At 34.8% G+C, this 24,914-nt stretch overlaps 1 protein-coding gene across 1 annotated transcript; it reads right to left on the reverse strand.

Annotated features, from left to right (window-relative positions):
• Positions 1 to 367: 367 nt before the first annotated feature.
• On the reverse strand, positions 368 to 24,466 carry LOC122014588. The gene is made up of 18 exons (XM_042570871.1): positions 24,307 to 24,466; positions 20,907 to 23,935; positions 20,558 to 20,708; positions 17,836 to 17,993; positions 17,642 to 17,721; positions 16,080 to 16,211; positions 15,897 to 16,013; positions 15,561 to 15,653; positions 14,858 to 14,935; positions 13,499 to 13,555; positions 10,497 to 11,232; positions 10,361 to 10,416; positions 7,551 to 7,627; positions 7,334 to 7,416; positions 7,144 to 7,223; positions 6,848 to 6,927; positions 5,736 to 5,781; positions 368 to 1,819 (listed from the first exon to the last, which is right to left on the reverse strand). The coding sequence occupies exons 2-18, from the start codon at positions 23,881 to 23,883 to the stop codon at positions 620 to 622; spliced, it is 6,201 nt and encodes a 2,066-aa protein (XP_042426805.1). The 5' UTR covers positions 23,884 to 23,935; positions 24,307 to 24,466; the 3' UTR covers positions 368 to 619.
• Positions 24,467 to 24,914: the final 448 nt, after the last annotated feature.

The raw sequence follows: 24,914 nt of genomic DNA on the forward strand, positions 1-24,914 counted from the left end.
GGCTCCTATATAATTTGCATACTATACTTCTCAAAAATGCACAATCCCAGCTTCTAAGCCCCCTTGTACAAGTGAATTAAATCAAATATCGAAAGCCAAACACACCAGTTTACCTTCTCGCTTCCCTATTCTTCCATCTGCCTGCCTCCAACCTTTCCAAACAAGTGAAGAGACCTAAAAATGAGCATATAATCGGAAGTAAATTGCAATGTATAAATGAAAGCAACAGATCTGCCAACATGAAAGGGAAAACTCCACAATGATGTTAACCATTGATCCTACGAGTAGCGAAACTCAATTCTTCCAGCTGATGCCTGAAAGCATAAATTGTTCAGCACTTTTGATTTGTTTAAGCAAACCAAAAGAAGGATTGAAGGGAAAATTAATTAGAAGCAAATTTGCTTGTAAAAGAATAAGAGATACACAGAAGCGCTTCAACTGCTGCTTCTATCTTTTTCTTCTTTACTGTTTTTTTCCTCTCTTTTACTGTTCTCAATTAAATGAGGTCATCAATTATGCCTAGCTGTCGACGAACATTTAGAGATAACATTGCCATTTCTTACACTTGGAGCACAGGAATCACCAACAATGTCCCTCAGATTTTCCTACGCCTACACTTTCATCTGCCTTTTTGAGCCTTGGAGTTCACACAATCTTCCTGAGGGAAGGGAGGCCAGTATTTCCTCTCATCCCTGAAGGTCTTGCCACTATCTCTACATCTTGAATTACTAGCAAGTCCAGAAGCATTGCCTTCTTGTGACCAGGGAGCGCACCGCCGAAATTTTTGGTTGTTCCTTCTCTCCGGCTGAAAGAACCTCCTGCCACGGCCATTGTTAGTCCAATTCATTCTTTCCCGTATCTGAGGGTTCCTTGGCCAAGCTTTCGATTTATCTGCTGCCATTCCTGCTGATACAGATTGAACAGGAGCATCTGCTGAATGATAATCCTGGACACCTGGTTTGCATAAGTGTGTTGCACTTGAGGCATGGACTGAGCTGATACACAAAGATCCCGTTCCAAGATTTTGGTGATTTGGTTGTCCTCGAGGATATGAAGGAAGGGGAGGAAATGGGTGGAAAGGAATGCTTGGTGCAATTTTCCAAGGATTGTGGTCCTCAGAGTCTACTTCACAACCAGGAGTTCCCAGTTTCTGAACGAGGGTCACCGGAATTCCATATGACACAGTCATGTGGGAGAGATACCTATCCTGACGATGACCTACAACCACTTCACCTCTAGGATTAATTAGCTCATGAGAAACATGATTCTTCAGTGCTGAACCAAACCCAGGAGGTACCTCATCTGTGCTACGCCGGACCAAAGTTTTCCCACTTGAAGCTCCACAATCCTCCTTAGTCTGGCTCTCATAACTGTGTCTCAGAACTTCAGCTGTAGAACTAAACTCAACATTTGAAAAAGCAGTTTTCTTAAGTTTCAAACATGGTTCTGTTGTTTGCTCTTCTCTTGACCAGATGTTTTGTTGAATTGAAACTTTGTCATCAGATGGCTGATCCCATCTACTCTTCCGTTTGCGAGTCCTTGTCCCAGAATTTGAATTATTATCAGTCAAATTTGCAAATGTTTCCCCATGTTGATCGAGTAAAGTCGGAATAATTGGTTGCTCCATCGGTTCACTAACACACACAATGGCATCACTGTCTCTTGAGCCTAGATCAAGGTGGCATTGAAAGAGTGGTAAATGAGACCGAGCACTGTAGGATCGCTGTGAATCTGGTACCACATCTCGGTCTGATGGTTCAATTCGTTTAATTGTACGAGGAATCCACTTGTCTCTAAAGTTACGAGCAATTTGTTGAACCTACATACAGACATTAGGCTAATCAATAATCAATGGAACAAAAGTCCATAAAGAGAGTACAAAAGTCCATAAACAGGACGTCGATCTTTTCACCCATCTCTTGGGTACAAATATGTCAATGTAAAGCAACAACTAGCAAGCACCAGCATCAAAAATAAAAATGAAATGGCTATCACTTGGAGAACTGTACGGATGGTTATAGAAATTGAATTGAACTCGAAAGAGATCCAACATACACAATCATTAACAATATAATCTGAAAAGGCTACTCATTAACAGTACTATATTTTAACAGAAAAGAAATCAAAAGCATTAAAATTGAAGTGAAATAAATAACAACATAATTTTCATAGAAAATCTCACTATGATCCAACATACACAACATTGTAGAAGGCCATGGAAAGATTATTAGGCTTTATTATTCATTAATATAAAATTACACTTTCAAACGTTGTATTACATGATATATATAATTAGGTTCCTAAGATTTCCACTTAAGTTGGCTCAAGTTACTAAGAAAATTCAATTGGTTTGTTATAGATATATGCAATCTCGAGATCTACTAAGGACTTGGTTAGTAAATTTGCAAATTGATCATTGGAGCTAGCAAAATATGTTAGAGCTTAATAGATTACACCGTCTCACTGGAGAAGTGACCATAAATCTCTATGTATATCTCTCTATAGAACACTAAAGGTGCATTTGGTTGGGGGTTATCCTTGATAACCTTGGTTATCCATCCAAGGTTATCATCGAAAACTCAATTTGGTTTAGGTAATCGATGATTCCCGAGTAATATTTCATGCCCGACACGTCCGCAAAAGGGGCATGCAACCCGGAATCGGAAAACTGAGATTTTTCTTGATTCTGGGGTTAACAAAAAAATTTTACCCAAAATACCCTCGAATAAGAGAAAAATATAAAAAAAAACATTAAAAATTTTAAAAAATAGAAAAAAAATGTAAAAAAATAATAATAAATAAATAAATGGGGAAAAATAAAAAAAAAACATAAAAATAAAAAAACATAAAAAAAATTTTAAAAAACATAAAAAATAATTAAAAACGTAAATATATTAAAAAATAAAAAATAGAAAAAAAAACTTAAAAAACGTATAAAAAAAACTTTAAAAAAATTAAAAAAATTAAAAAACTTTAAAAAAAAATTTAAAAATAAAAAACTGAACAGAAATAAAAAATAAAAAACACAAAAATAAAGAAAAACGTGAAAAAAAAAATAAAAAAATGTATTAAATTAGATTATTCATTAAAACCTTCAAACAAATAAGTTTTTGTTGCATTACCTAGATTGAATCAAACAACATTTGGTTATGTTTTATTCCCCATAACCTTGGTTATGTGATTACTTGGTAATCACATAACCAAGGTTATACATGATAACTTGAACAAAACACACCCAGATGAAATGCATGATAGCTTGGTTCCATAGTACAACTTCATGAATGTTCAAGTCCGAGTTCTGATTCATTCATGGGCTGTTTAACTTAAAATAAGCTGCCACGTAGCTAGTGTTATAGCACTATACTTTGCCTATACACTCAATCTAGTTATGGAAAACTACCTCTTGCTCTTCCAAAAAATCAGATTGTCTACCAGGAGGCACTTATAGCTCGATATAGATCTTCTATTTCACTATCTGGGGACAAACATACACAACCAACATCAGTGGAGCCCATGATTTAAAGAAGATATTCATCTTGAAATAGAAAACCTTTCCTTGGCGCATTTTCAAAGTCTAAAATTTTTGACACCGCCATGCATTTTCCAAATCTATAGAATTGTTGATGCCACTTGCCACCTTCGATGATCATAATATAAAACTTGAAAAAACTAGCTGATCACACTCACTAAAAACAATATCTGATCTTGTAATTATAAAGTAGTTTAGTATCCTAACCAGTATTCTACTTTCTCAAATTTATTAATGGTTCCTCTCCTCCGGTATCAATTCAACATTCGAATCTGCATACGCTTTAATTGGCTACATTCTGAGTGTACTGATTTCCTATAGCATATCAAGCAGATATTTCTATTCAAAGATATACATCTGTCCCCTATGTGAACACCTCTATATTAAATATCTTATTTCACACAAATCTAAAAGTGCGAATAAAGGTTGATGGAGATTAATTTTCAACCCTGTGATCTTTACAGTATTTCATCAATTATGATGATATCTTCCATAGAGATAATAAAGAGAATATATGAAAAATAAAATGTCGAGTGATTTGAGACACTTCTAATGGAAGGAAATGTGAAGGAAGCAAGAACATGAAGGGTATCTCATGCGAGTAGCATAGTGTAGGAAGCAACAGAAAATGTCACACAGATGAAGAATGTTGTTCGTGGAGGATGGGTCTCATAATAGATCTTACATACCACAAGAATGTCACATAAAGATTCCCACATTGTGAAAGGAGCAAGCAGCATCGAATTTTATCTGATTACTTCAGTTTGGTTTGAATCAAATGATTTAGCAACCACGTCATAATTTTTTATACTTTCTCATATCAAATTGTGTATTTCTAACATAAAACTTTATGAATGTTGAATTACTTAAAATACATATCAATGACAAATATTTTCTAATATCCAGAAAAAAAAATTGTGGTTTGGTTTCTTTTATGGTTAATCAAACCAAAATGTTGTCATGTTTTGATTAACCCAAATTAAACGAAGCCAATAGTAAAAAAGAAAAGAATTTTTTTATTCATTTTGGTTTAGGTTTTCAAATTTGAACAAAATAATGGACAGCCTCTAATCTTAATGGATTCCCCTCATTTTAATTTCTCAATCTTAAGTACTCTTAAGTCTGCAACCTGAATTTATTCAACTTACCAAAATATAGAATCTAAGGTCACCATTAATAATACTACCTTATTCTATATTCTCTTTTTTTATGAAGCAGTATTACACTTTTCTACTTCTCTCCTAGTCAAACATCAATCTTAATATTTTATTGCGAATGCATAATTTTTATATGCATTGGTTATTATTTTATTGTGCAACACTCAAAACCCAAAGCTCGGCAGATTGTACAAGGGACCAGAGTCCTTTGAATTTTATTTTTACTAACAAGTACCAGAAGATAACACATGCCTTTAGAAGCTCCTCTCCAATTTTCCACTTAATCTCCATTCATATAAAATTCACCAATATTTTCTGTTGAGTAACCAAACAATAACTCAAGGATTTCCTTTCCATCCATTTTATTATTGCTAAAACTTCTATTTCAACCTAAAACCATTAATTTCTAGAGCTCAACTTGATTGCAAGTTTTAATTTATTTAAAGTACGTTATTAACAATTACCAAAATATAATGACTTGTGGCTGATTAAATACACTATTTAGGTACCAAACCTAATAATTTGTCAAATACAGTTTAAATAAGAAAGAATGATACAAACCTACAACTACAAGAACATATCATTATTTGTGGCAGTTTCAATGGTTATAAGATTAGTACAAACATTAAAGTACACTATCCTATTGATATATGATTGCCAAATACTTCTTATGCTTCCACCACAATTATTTAAAAGCTTTATTATATACTTTTCTGCCCTTTCGCCTAAAGATTTTAGGAAAGACAGTTAGCAAAGATATTTACAAAGCTCCAAATGATGGGACTAACATGGATTCATGATAATGCGATGATGGTTTTGAAATGCAATCAGAAGAAATTAGGATGCAGTTATAGTTCAATAGATGAATGGGGGCAAAAGCAACAAGAACAACTCAACTTTGGTAGACAAATTTGGTCAATGTGATCAGAACAAAACATGATGGTCGAAAGAACAAATCATGAGAAAAAATATTAGTCAATCTAGATCAGAAACACTAGTACGACAGAAAAAATATAATCAATCTAGATCAGAAATACTACAAGGTTTACCTGGTTGTCATTATGCCTGGTTAAACTCAGCATTGATTCTTTGAAGCTGTACAGAGAAATGTCATTAATCCCCTTGATATACAAGGACAATGTTGAAATACAATATGAGGAAAGATTAAATAAAGATTGGATTGGAAATGTTGATCAGCACATCATTAAAAACCTGATACAAATGAGTAACGCAAACTAAGGAAACACATCCAAAATTCATTTACCGAAAATGGTACATATATGAAACCGTAGTGCACAACAATGACAAGTTATTGTTTGGTTGTGTATGTTTGCCTCATCCATCTGTAAGCCGGTCAAAATCTGCCTTGGTAAGAGACAAAGAAATTTACAAAAGAAACTATAAACTTTTAAGTTCTTATCAATGATAAACTTGATTACTTTAATATGGAGCATGCACAATCAAATGTATTGACAAGAAACACATCAGTCATTCTAAAACCAACCAATATCCAAGTCCTATCCACAGACACACAGACACACAAGAGGTTGACAGGATAATAGCAGGCTGTGTAAGTTTAGAACCCAAACAAAAACAATTGGACCAATGAAAAGGCAACTATTATACTCTAATATTCACCATCCTAAGACTAGTTGACGTCCTATACTTATAAAGTGTCACTTGTAAATGGCATATTGAATTATTACCGACTAAATTCAAATCATACTTGAATGGTTTGCTCAGTCCCATTGGATATTTTGGTAATATTTCGTAATATATCAAATATACATAAAATGCAAATCAAACACATGGAAGATTAAAATCAAGGTTAACTAATGTGGTAAAAGGCAATTCGCTAGCCCCCCGCCAACCCATCCATGGTCCAACACGAAGAAAGTAAATCACGGATGGCTACTAGCCATTAGTGCAGATGGCCATGGCATGAGGGAAAGCATGCTCGGACGCACCAAGTTTCACCCCCAAGACCTCATGTGGCAACACCCTATGTCTTAACCACCGCACCACCCCGAGGGGACAAGGTTAACTAAGCATCATATACAAGTTTCATTATTTGAACTAAATAAACACAAATGCAATGCAATTGTATGATGCATACAGCTAATAATACAACAAAAAATATTCTAATAAACTTGCTTCTAACCTCTCCATTCCGCTACATGGAGGACCTTTATTAATGTGCTCTGGGGTAAGAATTTCTTTTAATGCAAGAAACTCCAGCACCTGCATGAATATAGTTATTTAACGAAGGCAACTATATGTTATTTTAGCATAAAATAATAACTCAATTGCACAACAAATATATGTTCCTATATATTAAAGACATCATAAGTTCCACGAGTGAAGGGTGCAAACAAAAGTGTACTACAGATTGGGTTGACTTTAAACCCAGGCAATATCTAAAAAGAACATGATACTAAAATGAATAAATTTGCTAACCTTGAGAAGCTTTCGAATTATAGGAATTCTACTAAATATACTTCGGTTCTGCTTCATTATATTGTGCAACATCTGCAAACCTAAAAAAGAGAAAGCAAAAAGAAGAAAAAAGCTTATTATGTTTCAAACATTAAGTTTCATTTGCACTGTAAAAATGTTAGACGATGCAAAGCATTAGAATATAACATACCATTCTTGTTGGTTATATCCATCAATACTGTCCGAGATTTTGTTTTGAGGAGTGCATCAAGAATCAAGGAAAGGTCCCGTATACTAAATACCATGGAAAGTTAGATACTCACCACATAATAACCAACTGTATAAACAGCATAAAAGCTAACTTTTAAAATTGTTAGATATTTATCCAATAAACAATAGACCAATCACATAAGGGGCATAACAACTACCTTTGAGAAGCGCCTCCAACATTATCTCCTGCTGCTGCAGTCAAAACCAGAAGCTTTAAATAGCCTCTAGTAGCATCCTGTTCACAAATAAAGAAATAAAACATTGAGGATAAAACATGATAATAATGGTCAAATGAAAACGTTAGCATAGATAAGATTGTAATTAAGCAAATAAAATTTAGAAAACAATTCATATAACTTCAAGACATTATAGTGAATGGCAAGATAAAGCAGGTCTAAACAACATATACTCAGGCTAGCAAGTAACCACACAATGCTTATCAACTAGTAGCTTCATGGGGTTTTAGAGTATCCCACAAAACACTACACCATTATTTTGCAAATCATCCACATAAACTGTTTATGTTACTACTGTATTCTGATTTTTTTCTCATTTTCATCTTCTATTTCTTTTTCTCTAATGTTGGGAACCATATAGTAGGGGAAAGAGCCCAATGGCGTAGAAAGATCCACATAGCCAACCCCACCTAGTGGGATAAGGCTTGGTTGTTGTTGTTGTTATTGTAGGGAACCATGTTTAGGGATTGAACCTATGTTGGTTGGATTCATTTGAGCATCACTTTAGGGATTATATTGGGGTCTTGAGTTGGAGTGAAGTTGGAGCTAATTTTATCATGTTAGGGTGTACCTAAAGTTAATGTTGGGATTAAATTGGGTCTCTGATTAGGTGAATTGAGGAGTTAGTGGTAGTGAGATTTGATGAGTGATTTAGCTTGGGCTCGTGATGGGTTTAATTTAAACTTCAAACGCTTGCTTAATGGTTGATCCAAATATTGAAGTGGACCAGTTCTCCAGAGAATTCTAGTTTAGTCATTAGTGGTTTATCTAGGGTTTCTTTCCTAGAATATATTCATTACCCCTACCTCTTTACCTTGCACGTTCCAACTCCCCCCACCCACCACCACTTATCTTGTGTCCCAAAAATCCCTCAGGAGCAAAAACCCCAAACCAAGGTCTATCATGCCTGTCAGTGATGCCAACAAACTCCTATAAGCCCTGTTGTGTTTTCATCTACCGAGAGACAAACGGCCTTGACTCTTTCTTTTGAGTGGTCACGGATAAGCACAGATGGAGTTTTCCCTTCCCTCTCCTCTGTGGTGCTTCAACTAGAGTTAGACAGCATTGATGTTTCCTCGATTGTTTTTTTACAGCTTGAGCAGTCAAAGCCAGTATTGTCCCTCGATCACAAACTGATTGTTGAAGCACCTTCTTTGTTGGTGAGATTTCCCTTCATCTGTGTTTTCTTTTTTGATTTATTGCTGTGACATTTTGATCACTATGAATCGGGTGGCACCTCTTAATCCATCTTTTACCAATTCCTTGTTGAAATATCCATGGTGTTGAAATCTCTATGATCAGCAGTTGGATTAATAGTCAGTACATGCTCCTGCAATTGTGTTCCAATTCAATTCCTTTGGTTATGAGTGAGCATCCTTCTTCCATTTCTGTTCCTTAATCACAGGTTATTAGATGGCATGGTTGTGATTCCAACCTTTGATCTCTTCACCAAGATAATTTCATAGGTTTGTAGCCTCTGACAAGTAAGTGGAGGATTTATTTTTCTTTCTTTTCGTTGGTCAATTTCTTGAGATCTAATGTTCGGATTCTGTGATGGTTTGGAGCTGACCTATGACAAAGTTATCTTTCTTTTGTGAAAAGTGCATTGGTTGTTAAGGAATCCTTTTATCAAGGTTGGATCTCACTGTTAATCCCTTTGGTAAATTTTGAATTATTCATCATAATTATTTTGATTTTAGAGGCAGAAGTTGTGGAAAATTTCTTGTAGCTCACTTCCAGACATGGATACCTTACCCTTGCTTGGTTAGTATCATTATTAGTGTCATTATTCAACTGTGCTGCCCGACACGACACGACACCATATTTTAACCACTTTAGCCGAATATACATCTAGACAAATAAGAAGCATACATTAAGTATTACGTATAAATTTTCTTTTATATGAATTATGTTAATTAACTCTGCCCATGACTAACTACCTCATCATGGCCGGTCCAAAGTCCGGATAAAGGAGGGTTGCGTTAGATTGTCAACCAGCATCAAACTATGGCAAATGTTCAATGAATAGCCCACCCCACTTAGTGGGATAAGACTTTGTTGTTATCGATGAATTATGTTAATTGGTTTAACTTGCATTATACATTACACATTATTATAATTTACATTTTCTTTATTTTATACACCTTTTATTCATATTCACTTGTACAAAATAATAAATTGCTTAGAATAATTAATTTAATTATCAAATGTTAAATGCAAATTTGTTTATCTTGGTTGTTTAGGTTGATTAATTTGTTGTATCATTTAATAGACAACCCAAACTTTTAAGTAATAGATAACTCATATTTTTTAATCATATGAAGCTATACATCATTGTCACAATAATTAATGCTCTTATTTTAAAAAAAAAAATGCCATCCATGCCTTCACATACCACAAATGTGTTATGTGATTACTCAACCCACATTTCCTGCATATGCATTTTAAATATTGTCTTTACTAAGAAATTTATATTAGCCTATACAAAATATTGCTCAGTAACCTACACCAAATGTTTGACCTCATAACTAGTAGAACCACTACCTTACAATGAATCAAGAACAAGATCGAATAGCATCAATATAATCTACCTTCCATTTAAAAAACAGATGATGAGTGAAGCATATCAAAATAGTCCAAAAAGAAAGTAAAACTAATGTTTATCTATGTTACAGAATAACATAATGAATATAATCCTAAAGAAGCACAATATTAAATGGAGTAGAACTAACCTTCCGCTTGCTAATGCCCCCATTTGCATCCAACAACTCATTCAGTTCTTTTTCAACTGCAGAATTAGGGAGGCCAATTAAAATTTTGGTGTTCATGACATAAAACAACCAATACCATGAGTATTAAGGCCGTTACCTCTCTCAAACCCAGCATTGCTAGATTGTACTGATGATCTTTTAGATTTTGGTGGCACTACAGCTTTTACACATGGCTTGATTTTTTTTACCATTTGACTTGACTGAGATGACTTTGGAATGTTAGTTTTTACCATATTTAGTTGCTCATTACTAGTATCAGATGTTGAGGCAATGTTTACAGAATCAGTAATGACGTCAGCAATCAATGGAGAAGCTTTAGAAGGAGAATTAATTTGCTGAACATCTATCAAGGGAGAGCAAAGGATCTCTTCCTTTTGATTATCCAATGTGTTTGATCTGTCTTCAGGTAATTTGACCTCATTCATGCGTCTAGAAACAGAATTCCGGACCTTTAAATTGCCAAGACCAGTGAATACGGTGTCATTATGGCTAGATGCACATAAGGTATCTTTCAATTGTTGACAATTATCTGTCACTGAGACTGGAGAACACTCATCTAATAATTTCTTTTTTTCAATAGAAACGTATGTATCTTTCACAAGGAAATCATGCGCATCAGAGTTTGACATATCAATATATGATGCCTTTGCACTAGCTTTGTGGACCATAATGGGTTCAGGATATTCATCATCAGTATCGTCTTGAACAATTACCTCGGTGCTCAATGGATCAGCACCAATATAACCTCGACAAACAGAAGAACCACAAACACATTTTTTGGCAGCAGCACCAAATATTCGTACATAGTTGTAATCAAAGGTGAGTTCTTCGCCCTGGGAAAGACCATGCATAAACAAGAAATAGCAGAAGAATCCTAGATACTAGATATCATAAGCAAGATATGTCAAAATCTATTCTCAAAAAAAGAGAATGCAAATACAAGTGCAACTAAAGTAGGAAACCATTGATGATATTTAAATGAATTAAATCACTTATTATTATATTAACTAGACTTTCATCATTCTCCCTCTATCCCTTATAGCTTCAATTCTAACAAATTCCTACTTAATCAAGCATTTAAGATTGAAATTCTATAGTTCCATTACAGACACTGAAGGAATTTGAATTGACAAGGAACAAGCATGCATGATCTTGACATTCCAGTAGTTTCACCAATTATTGACGGTTTATACTTCCCAATACTTAGGATCTTCATTATAATCGACATCGCATTGCTACTATAAGTTGTTTCATGGTACTTTAACTTGGTGACCCCATGAATTTGATATTCTAAGGGTGTTAATTTTCATATAACCTTTTTGGCCTGCTTAGGGAATTGTTAGTCAAATTTATTATAAAAGAACCACATACCAATGTTCTGCACCTAAGCAATTTTCTGACACTTTAATGATAAACTGTGCATATGATTGTGAAATTCCCTATTAGAAGAGTTTTAAAGACTTCACGTAGCATTCTGCTCCAAGATGTGCTTTTCTTCCACATGAGCAAAAGTGATATCAAACAGATGTACTACAGTCACTATTCAATCTGCCAACATAACTATGTAGGAAAGCAAAAGGAACTATATAAGACAAGGTTACTTTGTGCTGGTTTTCAACATCTGCTGCTAAGCAAAATTTTAAAAGGACAGATTTTGTAGCACCTTAATGGCTAAAATGAAATTTTGATGGTTAGCATATTTTCCTCAGTGGCATCAAGCACCTAAGTAATACACAGACTTGATGTGTTGAAGCAGTCCAACAATGGTCCATGTAATGAATTTGTTAAGGTTGACTCAGCAGTTATCTCAAAAGCTTGCCTTGACTTGTTAGGCGAGGACCAAGACCACCACACTTGTCCATGCGGAATAATGAACATGGAGCATCCTTTCTTCAACATGCTCCCTCATGCTCATTATGACCTAGAGGTACGAGCCTTTTTTTTATTTTGACATGCACAGGATTCGAACTTTAATGCTCTTATTCCCATGTCATATTGTTAACCACTTATCTCAAACACTTGAGCTGTGACAAGAATAATTTTATATAATTGAACACTAGTCTATGTGGGCAGGGAACATCAACAAGATTGATTGAAGAAACCCACCATATGAATGGTAGAAGAAAAAAGCTTTAGTTCCTGAAGAACTTGGACATTCTCTTTGGTTAGCCAAGAAAGTATGGTGTAACTAAGCTACTGCTCTTCCAGCTATTCCTGGAGAAATCCACATGATCTACTGCTTCAGACTCTGAACTGTGTTATATAAAGTTTTTTCCACGATATTTCTGAAGAAATAAGATGGTTGGAGTCGTCTTGTTAAGCAATAAGTTAGAAGATGAGCCCAGGATCCTGGCTGCTGAATGATCCTTGTCGTTTACCTAATGATGGTTCTGGTCATTGGGAGCTATGATTGACTCAGGAGTGGGTGACTACTCATGATCTCATTAAGGAGTGGCATTGACGGAAGTTAACCCAGCAAAGAACTCCGATTGTCCATCCCATCTCTCTGATTGAAATGGTACTTACTGATTATTTTTAGATGAAGGGTCGATATAGTTCTCTTATGTATCAGAAAGTTTGTCCCTTGTTTGGTAATGTTTGAGGAGACATATATGTGAGGATTCTAAAAAGTGGATTTCTTCATTTGGAAAAAAAGTGGTGGGATGATTGGGTTCATGCTCTTAATGTGTCACTTAAATTCTACTTAAAGTCTGCTCAAACTCCAGAAATTGGCCTTTGTGTGACTGAATTGTTTCTTCAATGTTTAATTTTTATAATCTAAATACAATTCAAATAACAGTGTTGCTTTTTTTTTGTTCCATTCATTCAGTGCAATTCCTCAAAACATAAAAAAGACTGTCTTCTTACATTTTTCCCTTAAAAATGCTTTTCTATGTCAATTATATGTTCACACTAGAGTAATATATATTAGTATTTGCCACACAAAAAATGGGAAATTGCATGCCTATTATGAAAGCTACATCTGTTGCTATTAACAGATAAAAATTTGAAGAATAAGGTAGGCAATCCTAAAACATCAAACATATAACTTCAGTTCAACTGATATAAAGAAAAGAATTTAAAATAAAGAAATGTTACCTTTTTTATATCCCTTATTGCAAATAGTCCAATGCAAACTTCTCCATTTACCATCCACTGCTTGTCAAGAAAATATATAACCAAATTATATAAATATATTAACAAGTTATATACTAAGGAAAATGAAGATAAACAAAGGATATTTGTTTTTAAATTAAAACATATTCAACAATTTATCCAGATAACAAAAGAAATTGGATGTAAAAAGAAATAGAACATGACAGCCAGTGTAGTAACCAAGCAGATCTCTCCTCTATACATGTCCTCTCTCACCCCATACCACACATTCCCAGCCTCTTCTCTTCCTAACTCAAGATATCTTCCCCTCTCCAGTGCTTTCTCTGCCTATCTCTGTCACCACTTTATTTCTCTTCTTACAGGCTTGATTTGCAGAAGTTATCAATGTGAAATTTTCTTTGCTTATTTTACTCTAGTTCACCTCTTTATGTTTGCTTTCATTCTAAAATAATTAAGCTTCACCCATGCCAATCGAAGATTTAAACATCGATACGCATTCATTAATGCAAACACAGGCAGCATGACCTAACAGTATGCTCTTACAAACTGATATCAGTAGAGAGGATCCTACTCTACCTTAAATTATTTTTGATATATTAGTCATATTATTGACGTCCAATATACATTAAACATGAAATAAAATATAAAAATAAAAAATTTGTTTTCTTATAGGTAATTAGAACATATGGGATTAAGCTGAATAGTTTCTCTACTCCCAGATGAAGTCAAGACAGACCAGCCTGCAACAACCATATGGTCGACATAGGTTGGCAACAGCCATATATTGACATTAGACAGCATAGAGAAATTGAAACTAGCAAAGACTGACTGGTGTCAGTAGAGAGTCTCACATTGAATAGGAGGATATATAAAATAAATTGTTGTTGATGTGTTAGTTATATTAATCTGTGTTTCATCGAAGTGTCACATACATTAATAAAAATAATATGTTACAGTAAATAGAGCTTACACAACTCCATAAGACAGTATTGCTTTAAAAAAATAAAACAAGAAGTTAACAATGTGCATCAGCTTATTTTACAGTAAAATTACTTGCAGAATCTTAACTAACAACACAGTTGTTTTCTTGGTTATTATGCTCCTGATAAAAAATAAAAGACACAGCTTCTTTGAACATAAAGTCCCTTCGCAAATCTTAAAATGAAGTGATCCAAGTTAAGCATTACAGTTGAAAATTCCATTTTTAGTTAAAATAGTGAATGCTCTATGAAACAAATTACACCTTCCTGGATAAACACTTGAACACTGAAGGTTCTCCGAAATATGCATTACATGCTTAATAACATGTAGTAAAAGCTGAAATAGAGTAAAAAAAATAACCTTCTCAGTCCGACAATTAGGCTCACAACTATGATTGATAAAACGTCCCAAATTTCCTTTTGCACATGCATCTATTACCTGAATCAAGTAGAAAAAGAAGCCTAGTTATCTGAAGAAAATTAACAAACTAACATGCATAAGATCCACTTGATTGACTATTATGTAGTTAATATTTTCTGTTAATTTTCTCCTACTTGATAGAAGATAGTGATACATCAATAATTGGGAAATGTAAAAAATTTGCAATCATGATTTTGAAAAAGCAATCTGTGAATCTTTCCATTACAGATATTATTTGTCTGTAAACACAAAATATTTAACAAAAAAAACCCCTCAACCATCTAACATTTTCTGTAACATATAACAGTAACAGTGTTGTAAAGACATCCACATTGAAAATTATTGGCAAGCATCAATCGATGCAAGGGTGACAAACCACAACTTGCACTCATGATTTTAGAAAAGAAATCATCAATGATTCCTGCCCCCACTATGACTCAGATCTTTATTCGTCTTTAAGCACGATGTGGAAAAAAAAGAACAACTCAATCATCTAATGTTTTCCGTAAAGTATAGTGAAGAAAATCCAAAAGTCTTTTTTACATATTGCAAGCCAAGATATGTTGCAACTAGCATTGAAATGCTATGACAAACTAAAAGAGCAGTGGTGTTTAAAAGATAGGGTAAGATGAATAGGCCAAACCTCACCACCATTCAAGGTCATGAAGTAGAAATGCCTCTGACCTCGGGAACCGTAATCTCTTTGACGGGCTTCATATGTAGCAAAATCAAGAACCTAGAAAATTAGCTGAGAACTCAGTGAAGTTAATTATTAAAAAGAAAGATCAAGATGATCATTCAACTTTGTCGGTATGTTGAATTGTCATTATTGTCAATTGATGAGGCAGGCAAATAAATTAATGAAAAATTGAAACTTTTGTTAGAAGAACAATAAATCACATTCATGCACCATATACACACATCTATCCCATTGTAAAAAGAATAAGTAAGAAGACCAGAAAAGGAATTTTAATTCTACCTCTCCTACATACTCAATGAGAAACTGTCCACGGGATACATTATGAAGCGACTGGAGCCCGAATCCTTTTTTCCCACAAGGAATAGACTTGAGTCTGGAATATTTGCGTTTCTGGAACTGCTTCCAAAAAATTTACTATGAAACACAGTCCATATGTTCAACCAATAAGTAGTAGATGCAGACCTGTTGATTTGAGCAAAGCTCCCCACATGGGCAGGTTCCTTTGACACACTCTATGTTGAGCATCCGGTTCAAACATTGATCTCTACAACCCAAACTGCCATCTGAAGGAGGCTTACAGTGACAAACCATGATCTGCTTTTTATAAAAACAAACAAAGGGAAAATGTTGATGATGATGAGGACAAAAAACAATGAGAACCTGCATATTCATCTAAAAAAGGAAGAATTAATTGAAAAAACAGTTCTTTTAAAAGAGAAAGCAAGATAAACCTAAGAGGTATGCCACCCACTAAATTAACACACAGGAAGAATAGCTATGCTGATGACTAGCGCTATTTTTCAAAGCATCGAATTTAGATGAAAGTCAAAAGCATTTCTACACACGGACAGTAGTATGGTAACTGGTCAGTGAATGACTTTCAAGCTTGATGGGATAGCATCTCAGAGAGAGACTTCAAGCACAAACAATAATAAAATTACATTGACCCCAATACTCACATATTATAAACAATGAAGGTGCATTTTGCAGACAAAGGCGAATGAGTATTTTGACAATAATGAAATTCAAGGCAATTTGCTGAAGAGGTAAAACCAAATGTTTTGGAAGCTAAAACTAAAGGGTGAATCGTTTGCCCTACTGATTAGGTTTTCCAGTTCACTGAATGTTTTCTATTAGGACAAATTTTGCTTTCCACTCCTGGTTGAACTGATTTAACTGGTCAGTCTGAGTTTCTTAATAAAAATAGAGGCAAAATGAAATACTCTCACTAGTTACAGTTCCTTTGCTCAACACGCTTCTTTGGAAAAAAGGGTGGAAAATCACACAGCAACATACCTGTAGAGCATTCATTAGATTAAATTTAAATCATAATTTGTATGACATTTATCACCAGCATATATATCTTTTTTCCTTTAAGATACCCAACTTTATTAAAGTTTCCTTTGTAATTACCCTGACAATTTGAGTACACTTCCTGCCCATTTTTATCCTAATATTCATGTTGGTCAAATGTCCTATTCGTCTTTCATCTCTCACAGTGTGCTGAACTACTACTTACCTCTATTTACTGTATCTTTCCTAAGTGGAACAAAAGGAAAGAATCAAAACTAGAATTGTTTTAATCTACAAAATCTACTCCAGATCCCAACATCCTTACCCTACATGAAACCAACTTCAGCCTTAATATTGGTTTGTTAGTATAAGCAGCAAAAACATATGTAAGCTACACTTCAGTAGTATTCCCATTTTCTTAATAGATGCATAAAATAAAGATACCATGACAACGGCAATCACATCAATTCTAGGGAAGATACATGGTGGGATAGCTCCCACACAATGCAGGATGAAAAGTAAAGGTAAAGAAATTTTCTCAATTAACTCCAAATCCTTGCCAACATTGACAACTGCTGTACATCTGTTGTTCCACAAAGAAAGTTCACGATAATTACAAAATGAAGATATGCATAAAAGATTTTCTTGATGAAAACAGAATTCACTCTGAAAATCAAAGACTAATTACACTACTGCATAAAAGAGTTTTAAGTGATGACATTGCTCCAAACCTCATCAATTGTCTGACTTTTCCGACTACGATGAAGATACACATTGGATTTGACATGTACCCAAGGAGCTGGCTGGTTAGCTGAAAATGACAGAAAGAATATGGATCAAAAGGATAACTGTTAAAATGCTCAAGTACATGTTAGTTATATGACTGCTATATTTGCTTTATCAAATAGCTCATGATTCTACCAACCTAATTTTGACTTTACAGGTAAAACAAAATTTTTCTTAGGAGCATCTTCATCGCAGGAAGCATCAGTAATCTCCAATTCAGCATTTATCTCTGAATTTGTCTTCTCTTGTGGTATAGAACAATCAGCAAATGCCTTGTCTGTGTTATCCTTGCAAGTCCTGGAAACATTATAACACGTGTAAGTCTAGTGCATAGCTAAAGGGATCTGTAAGACACATATCAGTTCCAAACCAATAAAACATGCCATTACATCACCAAAAAACCTTTTTAAAAAGCATTTCTCACCAAAAAGCAGTCATATAGAGAACACAAAAGACAGTTATCTACTCAAATACATGAAAGAATCTAGTAAATTGATACAAAGGTAGAAAACTAAAACAATTTTTCATCAAACAAATTATTCTGTCTGTTATGGGCAGCGATGTTTTGCTCTTCGCATGTGAACTGGTGCCTAAGCTAAAGTTCATTCTTCTTAAGCTCAAGCATGTACAAAATTACTCAAGGTATAAAGTATCTGAGATTAGGAGGGTAGTAAAAAGCTGAACAACATTAAACAATTGCAGTTAGCAAAAACTACAAAAGGTAAAAAAAAATGTTGTTACAGTGTAGCATTACTTGTAACCCTATCTGTGCATTGTAGTCTAGAAATTTTTGAAAATTTACATTTCAGTCCAGAAATATATTGTTACTGCAGCAACAATAACTGTAAAAAAACAAAAAAAAAAAACTACATCAACAGAAGGGAATACAAGGGTTTTTTGAAAAAGGATATCATCTCATCAATTAGAGCTGACATAAATCTACTAACATCGACAAATCTTGCATTATCTAAGTATTATCGCATTGTCTCTTTGAAAATCCCTTTTCATATTTAATCAGTTTTCCTCAAAATTTGTGTATATCATCAAATATTATTTATATAAAAAACATACAAAACTTATCATATTGTTCTCTATTAAAAAAATACAATCATTGACATTGTTTTACTTGCAGTTAATTTGTTTATTATTATATTTTTTGCACTATGTTTATTGCATTGCTTCATTTTATATTTATCATTATTTGTCAATATTTAGATCGCCACAATGGAATGAGATATCATAACAACCACCAAACATATGCGACATGTAGATTTTTAGAGTGAGAGATATTAGACGCATTATACTCATGCAAGCAAAATGAAAACTAGAACAAAGATACCTCTAAATTCATACAAATTCATAGAGAAAAGAGGTGAGAAAATAGAGAAGAAAATGAAATACAATGCCCGAAATGCATGTCATCATAAATAGCAGAGTATGTGATCATTTCAATTATTGAAATCACCAAAGTATTCTTGTTAGGTTAAAATTGGATCAATCAGAGCAGAAAGAAGGTGCGATGGGATGAGCAAGTCATGTTCTTCTCCAACAGATTGTTGTTATGCAACACAAGCAAGTGGGAAAAAAGCAACAGGAAAATCATCTTAATTAAAATTGGAGAGTTTTCCAAGGTCATATGTATGACCTATTTGCTAATTCCATGGGTCATTGATAGGATATTTTAGATATTATTCTATCAAAGTGCATGTGTATCCTGGTCATTTCACTATGGTTTTATTCAATTGCTGTGGCAAACCTTTTGTATAAACAAGTCAAGCACAGGAATTTTCCAATAAAAGCTAATGGTGATTGGAGATTCAGTATAGAGGCTGTCACTGTGTTATGATGCCCACTTTGGTTCAGAATTTTATTACAAAAAAAAATCTAAAATCTTTTCTCGTTTCTTAGGAAATAGAATAGTAAAGTTGAAAAAAAAAATATTTAGAATTGACTTTTTTACATATTTAAATTCATTAGAGGTGAATGATGTGATAATTCTTTCTTTAATTCTCAATGACTTTATTAGAATTTCGTTTCTTAGAAAATAGTCTTAAAGTTAAAAAAAATAAATAAAATAAATACTTAGAATTGACTTTTTACACATTTAAATTTATTGAGGTGAATGATGTGATAAATATTTTTTCTTTTTATTTTAAATGATTTTATTTTAGTTTCCAAAAAATGCAAACTAAAAATAGAGAAGTTTTAGTTACCAAACAAAACCTTGACACTTCAAAGATGTAACCACTTCAAAATGCCCTAAAGCACCAAGAATTAGTACAATTATATGACAGCCAATCAAAACTCTCTGTGAGAAAAAATACAATGTTAAGTAATTTATGTGGTATACTCTGTCATCAACATAAAATTGACCATAAAAAAGGATGTCTCAAGTTTAGTGTCCTTGTAGTCAAATAATTTAGTGGGTTACTCTCTCACAGCAATCTAACATTTAACATAAAAAAGAACACATCTCGATTTCTAGCACTGCAGCCTGACTGCATTAAAGCTTCTATTTTCTCCCAATCAAATGATCAAAATGCATTGAACTCCCACCAGACAATACTCAGTAATGCAAATCATTTTAGATTTTTTCCACATCAAACATTCAGGTTTTAGTAATATATCTGACAAAAAACAGACTATTGTCCCAGGAATCAAGTCTCACATCATAAATATTCAAGTAAACATTAAATATGGTGATTAGTTCCTAAATGACTAATAAACAATAATAGCCATTTATTTATCCATTCCATAAACCATATAGGATTTAAGCGCAAGTGTTTCTAAAGTAGAATAGAGGAAATCATAAAACATTATATAAGATATATTAGTACAAAATTGCAGTGGCAATTCCATACCAGTTACAGTTAGTTTGCTCAATGGTATCTGCAAGAGCAGTTGGAATGCATCGCCATTTCTGGCAATCATCACAAAGCACCCATGCTTGCCTCTTTCGTAGAGATTGACTATCTAATCCAGTGCTACTGTTCTTCAGTTCCGACTCATTACCTGCAGGTACCAAAATGAGTGCGAGAGAACTATGTCAAAAGTTACATTGCAATAGTAATCATGTCAATTCCTAACATAAGTACCTCATGTCTAGCAGGCTAAGATTTTAAAAGGAAAGGTGATAAAATTTATAAGCTGAGGTAGTTTAGGCTTGATAACAAGCAAAAATTTCCCACTTATCAATTACAATTAACTTACAAGTTAATGTTGGAGACCCTGATGTGCTCCTGCAAACTTCCTGGCCAGCATCTAGTATCTGGTTTTTCTTTTTGTTTCTTGTCTTCTCTAATTTCACTACATCATGTTTCTTTTTGTCAAAAGATTTCAGTCTGTGAGGTCTTGAAGAATCAGTTTTAGTTGCTTTCCCTTTAACCAAACTCATTCTGCCACTTTTTGTTACTTTCTTTCCTTTAATTTTATCAGACATCAACAATTCTCCTTCTGGCTGTATATTCCTGATAGAATTATCAGGCAATGTCCAGGTTTTGCACTCCAGCTCTTGCAAGGGTTCTTCATTGTGGTCCAACTCTGCCTTTCCATGGATACTAGACTCACCAAGAAATGACCTTATGGAAGCTTTCATGTTGGCTTCATTTTTAGACTCTAAGGATACAAGATTTTTTCCCCTATATCCATTGCGTTTCTTCCTAACATATTTTAAAGGCTCTGCAGCTATGTTCTCAGTCTTTAAATTCTGAAATTTATCATTGATCAAAGTATCCTCATATAAGTCATATGCTTTTTGCATGGTCTTTTCAACTTTTTCTACCAAGACTTTCTTATTTCCAGTTTGATGCTGCATATCCAACGGTAAAACTGACTCATGATCTTCTCCAACATCCTGGAGCCTCAAAATATCAGTATCAGTGGGAATGGCACTGGCAATTGGATTATAAATATCAGAGTCAGGTGAAGATTCTTGATCGAGCAACTGTTTTTCAACAACCGTGTGAACCAAGGCTTCCAGGCCCATTTCAGATGAAATACCAGGGCACTCCCCAAGCATGTCATCAACAGATACATCTTGTGTTAGAGTACTTTCAATGTCCTTATCAGCTTGCTGTCCATCTTGTTGAACAAACGATACAACATGAGCAAGCACACCAGCTTCGCCATGTATATTGGGTATGCCCACTTCAGCAGTACTACTTGAGTTTGGTAAAGCAATATCACGGCCTTCTAGAGAACAATGTGAATCAGCAACATTCAGGACATTCAGTTGCCAATTATTTTCATCCTTTAGGTGGGCGGAATCAGTTGAAAAGGATAATTGTGTTTGCAGTGATTTAACAATATTACCCCTGCTACCAGTTTGTATTTCCCCTTTAGCTCTTCGGTACTGAGTTCTTTTAAAGGGTTTATTCTGAATCTGATCCAAAACAAAAGTGGATGTTCCAGACCCATCATTCACTGTGAAAGATGTCATTAAGTTGGAAGATTCACCCCAGAGAGATCTTCGTGCCATTCTATTGAAGCAGCTTCTTTTCCTTGTGGGTTTAATTTGTATTGAAAATGATGAACTGGCATCAGCTACAGTCTTGCACTTCCTTGCTTTATTCCTTTTTCTAGTTAAGTGATTGGGCTTTGAATCCATCTGTTTATTTCTCAAGGACACAGCACGCTTTGGATTGGTTCGCCTAAAGACAATCGTAGGATCAAGTTTTGAATCAACCATCCCCCTTTCACTCACCTTTCCACAGGATTCTTTTACATTGCTACAGCTAGTAGATGGCATGTTAAAATTACCAGTGGCTGTTCTGTCATAATTGGTTCCTGGTGAGGGATCAAAAGAGTGACCCAATGCAGCAGTACAGGCAGTGAATGATTGTTGCAAGGATGATCCCGCTCCTGAGAAGCAAGAAGCAACTTCCTCAAGGGAACCTTCACTTAATCCTCTAGCTATGTTTGAAACGAGATAAACAGCTCCGTCAACAGTCTGCTGAGGTGATACAAATTTCCCCTCAACACAAAAAGCATCTTGTCTCAGCTCTCTCAAGGAACTTGAGCATAACCCCTGGTCATCTAGTGAATCAAATGGCTCATGTTTTTCACCATTGCCACAATCTAATACAGGTAGTTTATCCTTGGGAAGGCTACATTCAAGTCTGTCAGCATCTAAAAAAAGTGTGTCCTCCACTTTACCAACTACAAAAGAACCAACACATGTAGCATCCAAGTTATCAGAAAAAGTAATGCAAGGTTCCACTTGGTGAGGCATTAATCCATCAACGCTGATTGAGGAGCAATCAATTGTTAGTCCAGGATAACCCAGAGGAGGTATTCCACCTCTCTTGCAACCTTTCTCATTGCAGGACAGAGCAATTGAATCTTCAACTTTTAAGGCACCTGCTGCTGCAGAAGTTTCATAAACATCTGTAGATTTTAGTGATGATGACAAGCTTGGAATTCTATGATGCTTTTCTTCATCAATAATCTTTGCACCCTTTAACAACTGTTTGTCCTCTAAGTCGAGGTAATCATTCATTTTGACAGACCAAACAGATCTTTCGTATGTTTCAGTGTTCTCCTTCCTGTTATCAGCACTAGAATGAATACCTCTGCCACCACAATCAAAACAAGTTGTGCTCAAAGACTCTCTAGGTACCACATCTGTAGTTGTATCTGGTGGAATAACACACAGACCTTGGTCCGCAACAAGAAGGCCATTTTTTTCAAAAGATGGCAAATAGTTCTCACAACTTTCGTTAGTCTCCTTCATATCCTCAACACATAATCCAGCTCTATGCATAGATACAACAGAATTACCCGTCCAGTTATCCGATATGGAGGAAGCAAAGCCTTTTGCTGCAACTGTTTTTTGGTTTTCAGCTGAGACTCCCTGTTGTATAATAAGTGTATTTCTTTCTTCCTCAACTCCAATAAAACAACCAGATTTTTCATTTACATCCTTTATCTCCTTGATGGATGCTGCATGCTTGTTTCCAGAATTGAAAATAGAGATTTCTTCTAGATGGGTATATCCATTCACATTATTGAACGCCTTTTCAGTTGTACCAGTATTGTTATCCACCAGCACGGAAAACTCTTCAAAGCTTGGTAATTCCTCCTCGTTTGTTATATAAATAAGCCCATCATTGTTCCCCTCGAGTATTTCATCTCCAAATGCTCCCGGCGGTCCAAACAAAATATCTCGATCGCCAAAGGAACCCCTCATTCCTAAGACAACCTAAATCATACCCAAATTGCTCGACAAATGATCCAGCCACCTGAAATAGAAGAGAGTAAAACAAAAAAAAAACGATCAATTGAATGCCTAAAATAACAGTTTTTATCCCGTTACTGAGCCCACAAAAATCAAGAGCGCAGAAAGAGAGGAACACAGCCGAAGAAAGCCTTCAAATATATGACCATAGAAAACCTACATTGAAAACCCTGGAAAATGTCGACCCGAAAATCCGTCGGAATAAAATCCCCCAAAGGGGAAGCGATAACCCTAATCGTAATCACAGAAACAGCCAATCCAGAGACGAAAACACGCTTTCATCAAAACAATCCAACGACATCGTCCCAAAACAAACCAATAACAAAAATTCAGAAAACAAAAAAAAAAAAACATTACACGCGGAACGCCGAATACCTGACGATCCTGGGGACGATAAAGGAAGGAGACTCAGCGAGAGATCGCCTCCTCGTCGGCGTTCAACCAACCTTTCTCTCTCTCCTCTCTCTCTCTCTCCCTGTCTCGGTTGGTGTTACGGATTTAATAATAATCAAAAAACGAAAATAAATAGGACGGCGGCGCTTTATAGAAATTGTTTTTCTTGCCTTCTACGATTTCGGAGGGGGCAGATACTTCTTCGACTCGCTCACCTATCCACCCGTGCTTATCCTGAGAGCGGTCCCACTTCCGGGCCCAACCTATTTAGCTAATAATATCCTTCCACGTCAGGAAAGTCACTCTTAGGGTGTGGGTTATATATTCTCATGGTCTTTACGCGGAGCGAAGGAGAAAAAAATTCTGTTTATTTCTTAATTTTATTATTAAATGATAATTGTGTGTAAATACAATATATTTTTGGAATTTTGGGTGCCTAAATATAGTAAAATGTACAATTTGAGAGGAGGAATGCAATCCAAGTGTTGCCCTATGCCACAAAGATTTTGGCCGTTTAGGTTTGAAATCTTTTATTTTATCTTTTTAATTTTTCTCTAATCTTAATTAGATTTCAGTTTAATAGATGTTGA

This window comes from Zingiber officinale, chromosome 8B (assembly GCF_018446385.1).
Source record: "Zingiber officinale cultivar Zhangliang chromosome 8B, Zo_v1.1, whole genome shotgun sequence".
In the NCBI taxonomy this organism is placed as follows: Eukaryota; Viridiplantae; Streptophyta; class Magnoliopsida; order Zingiberales; family Zingiberaceae; genus Zingiber; species Zingiber officinale.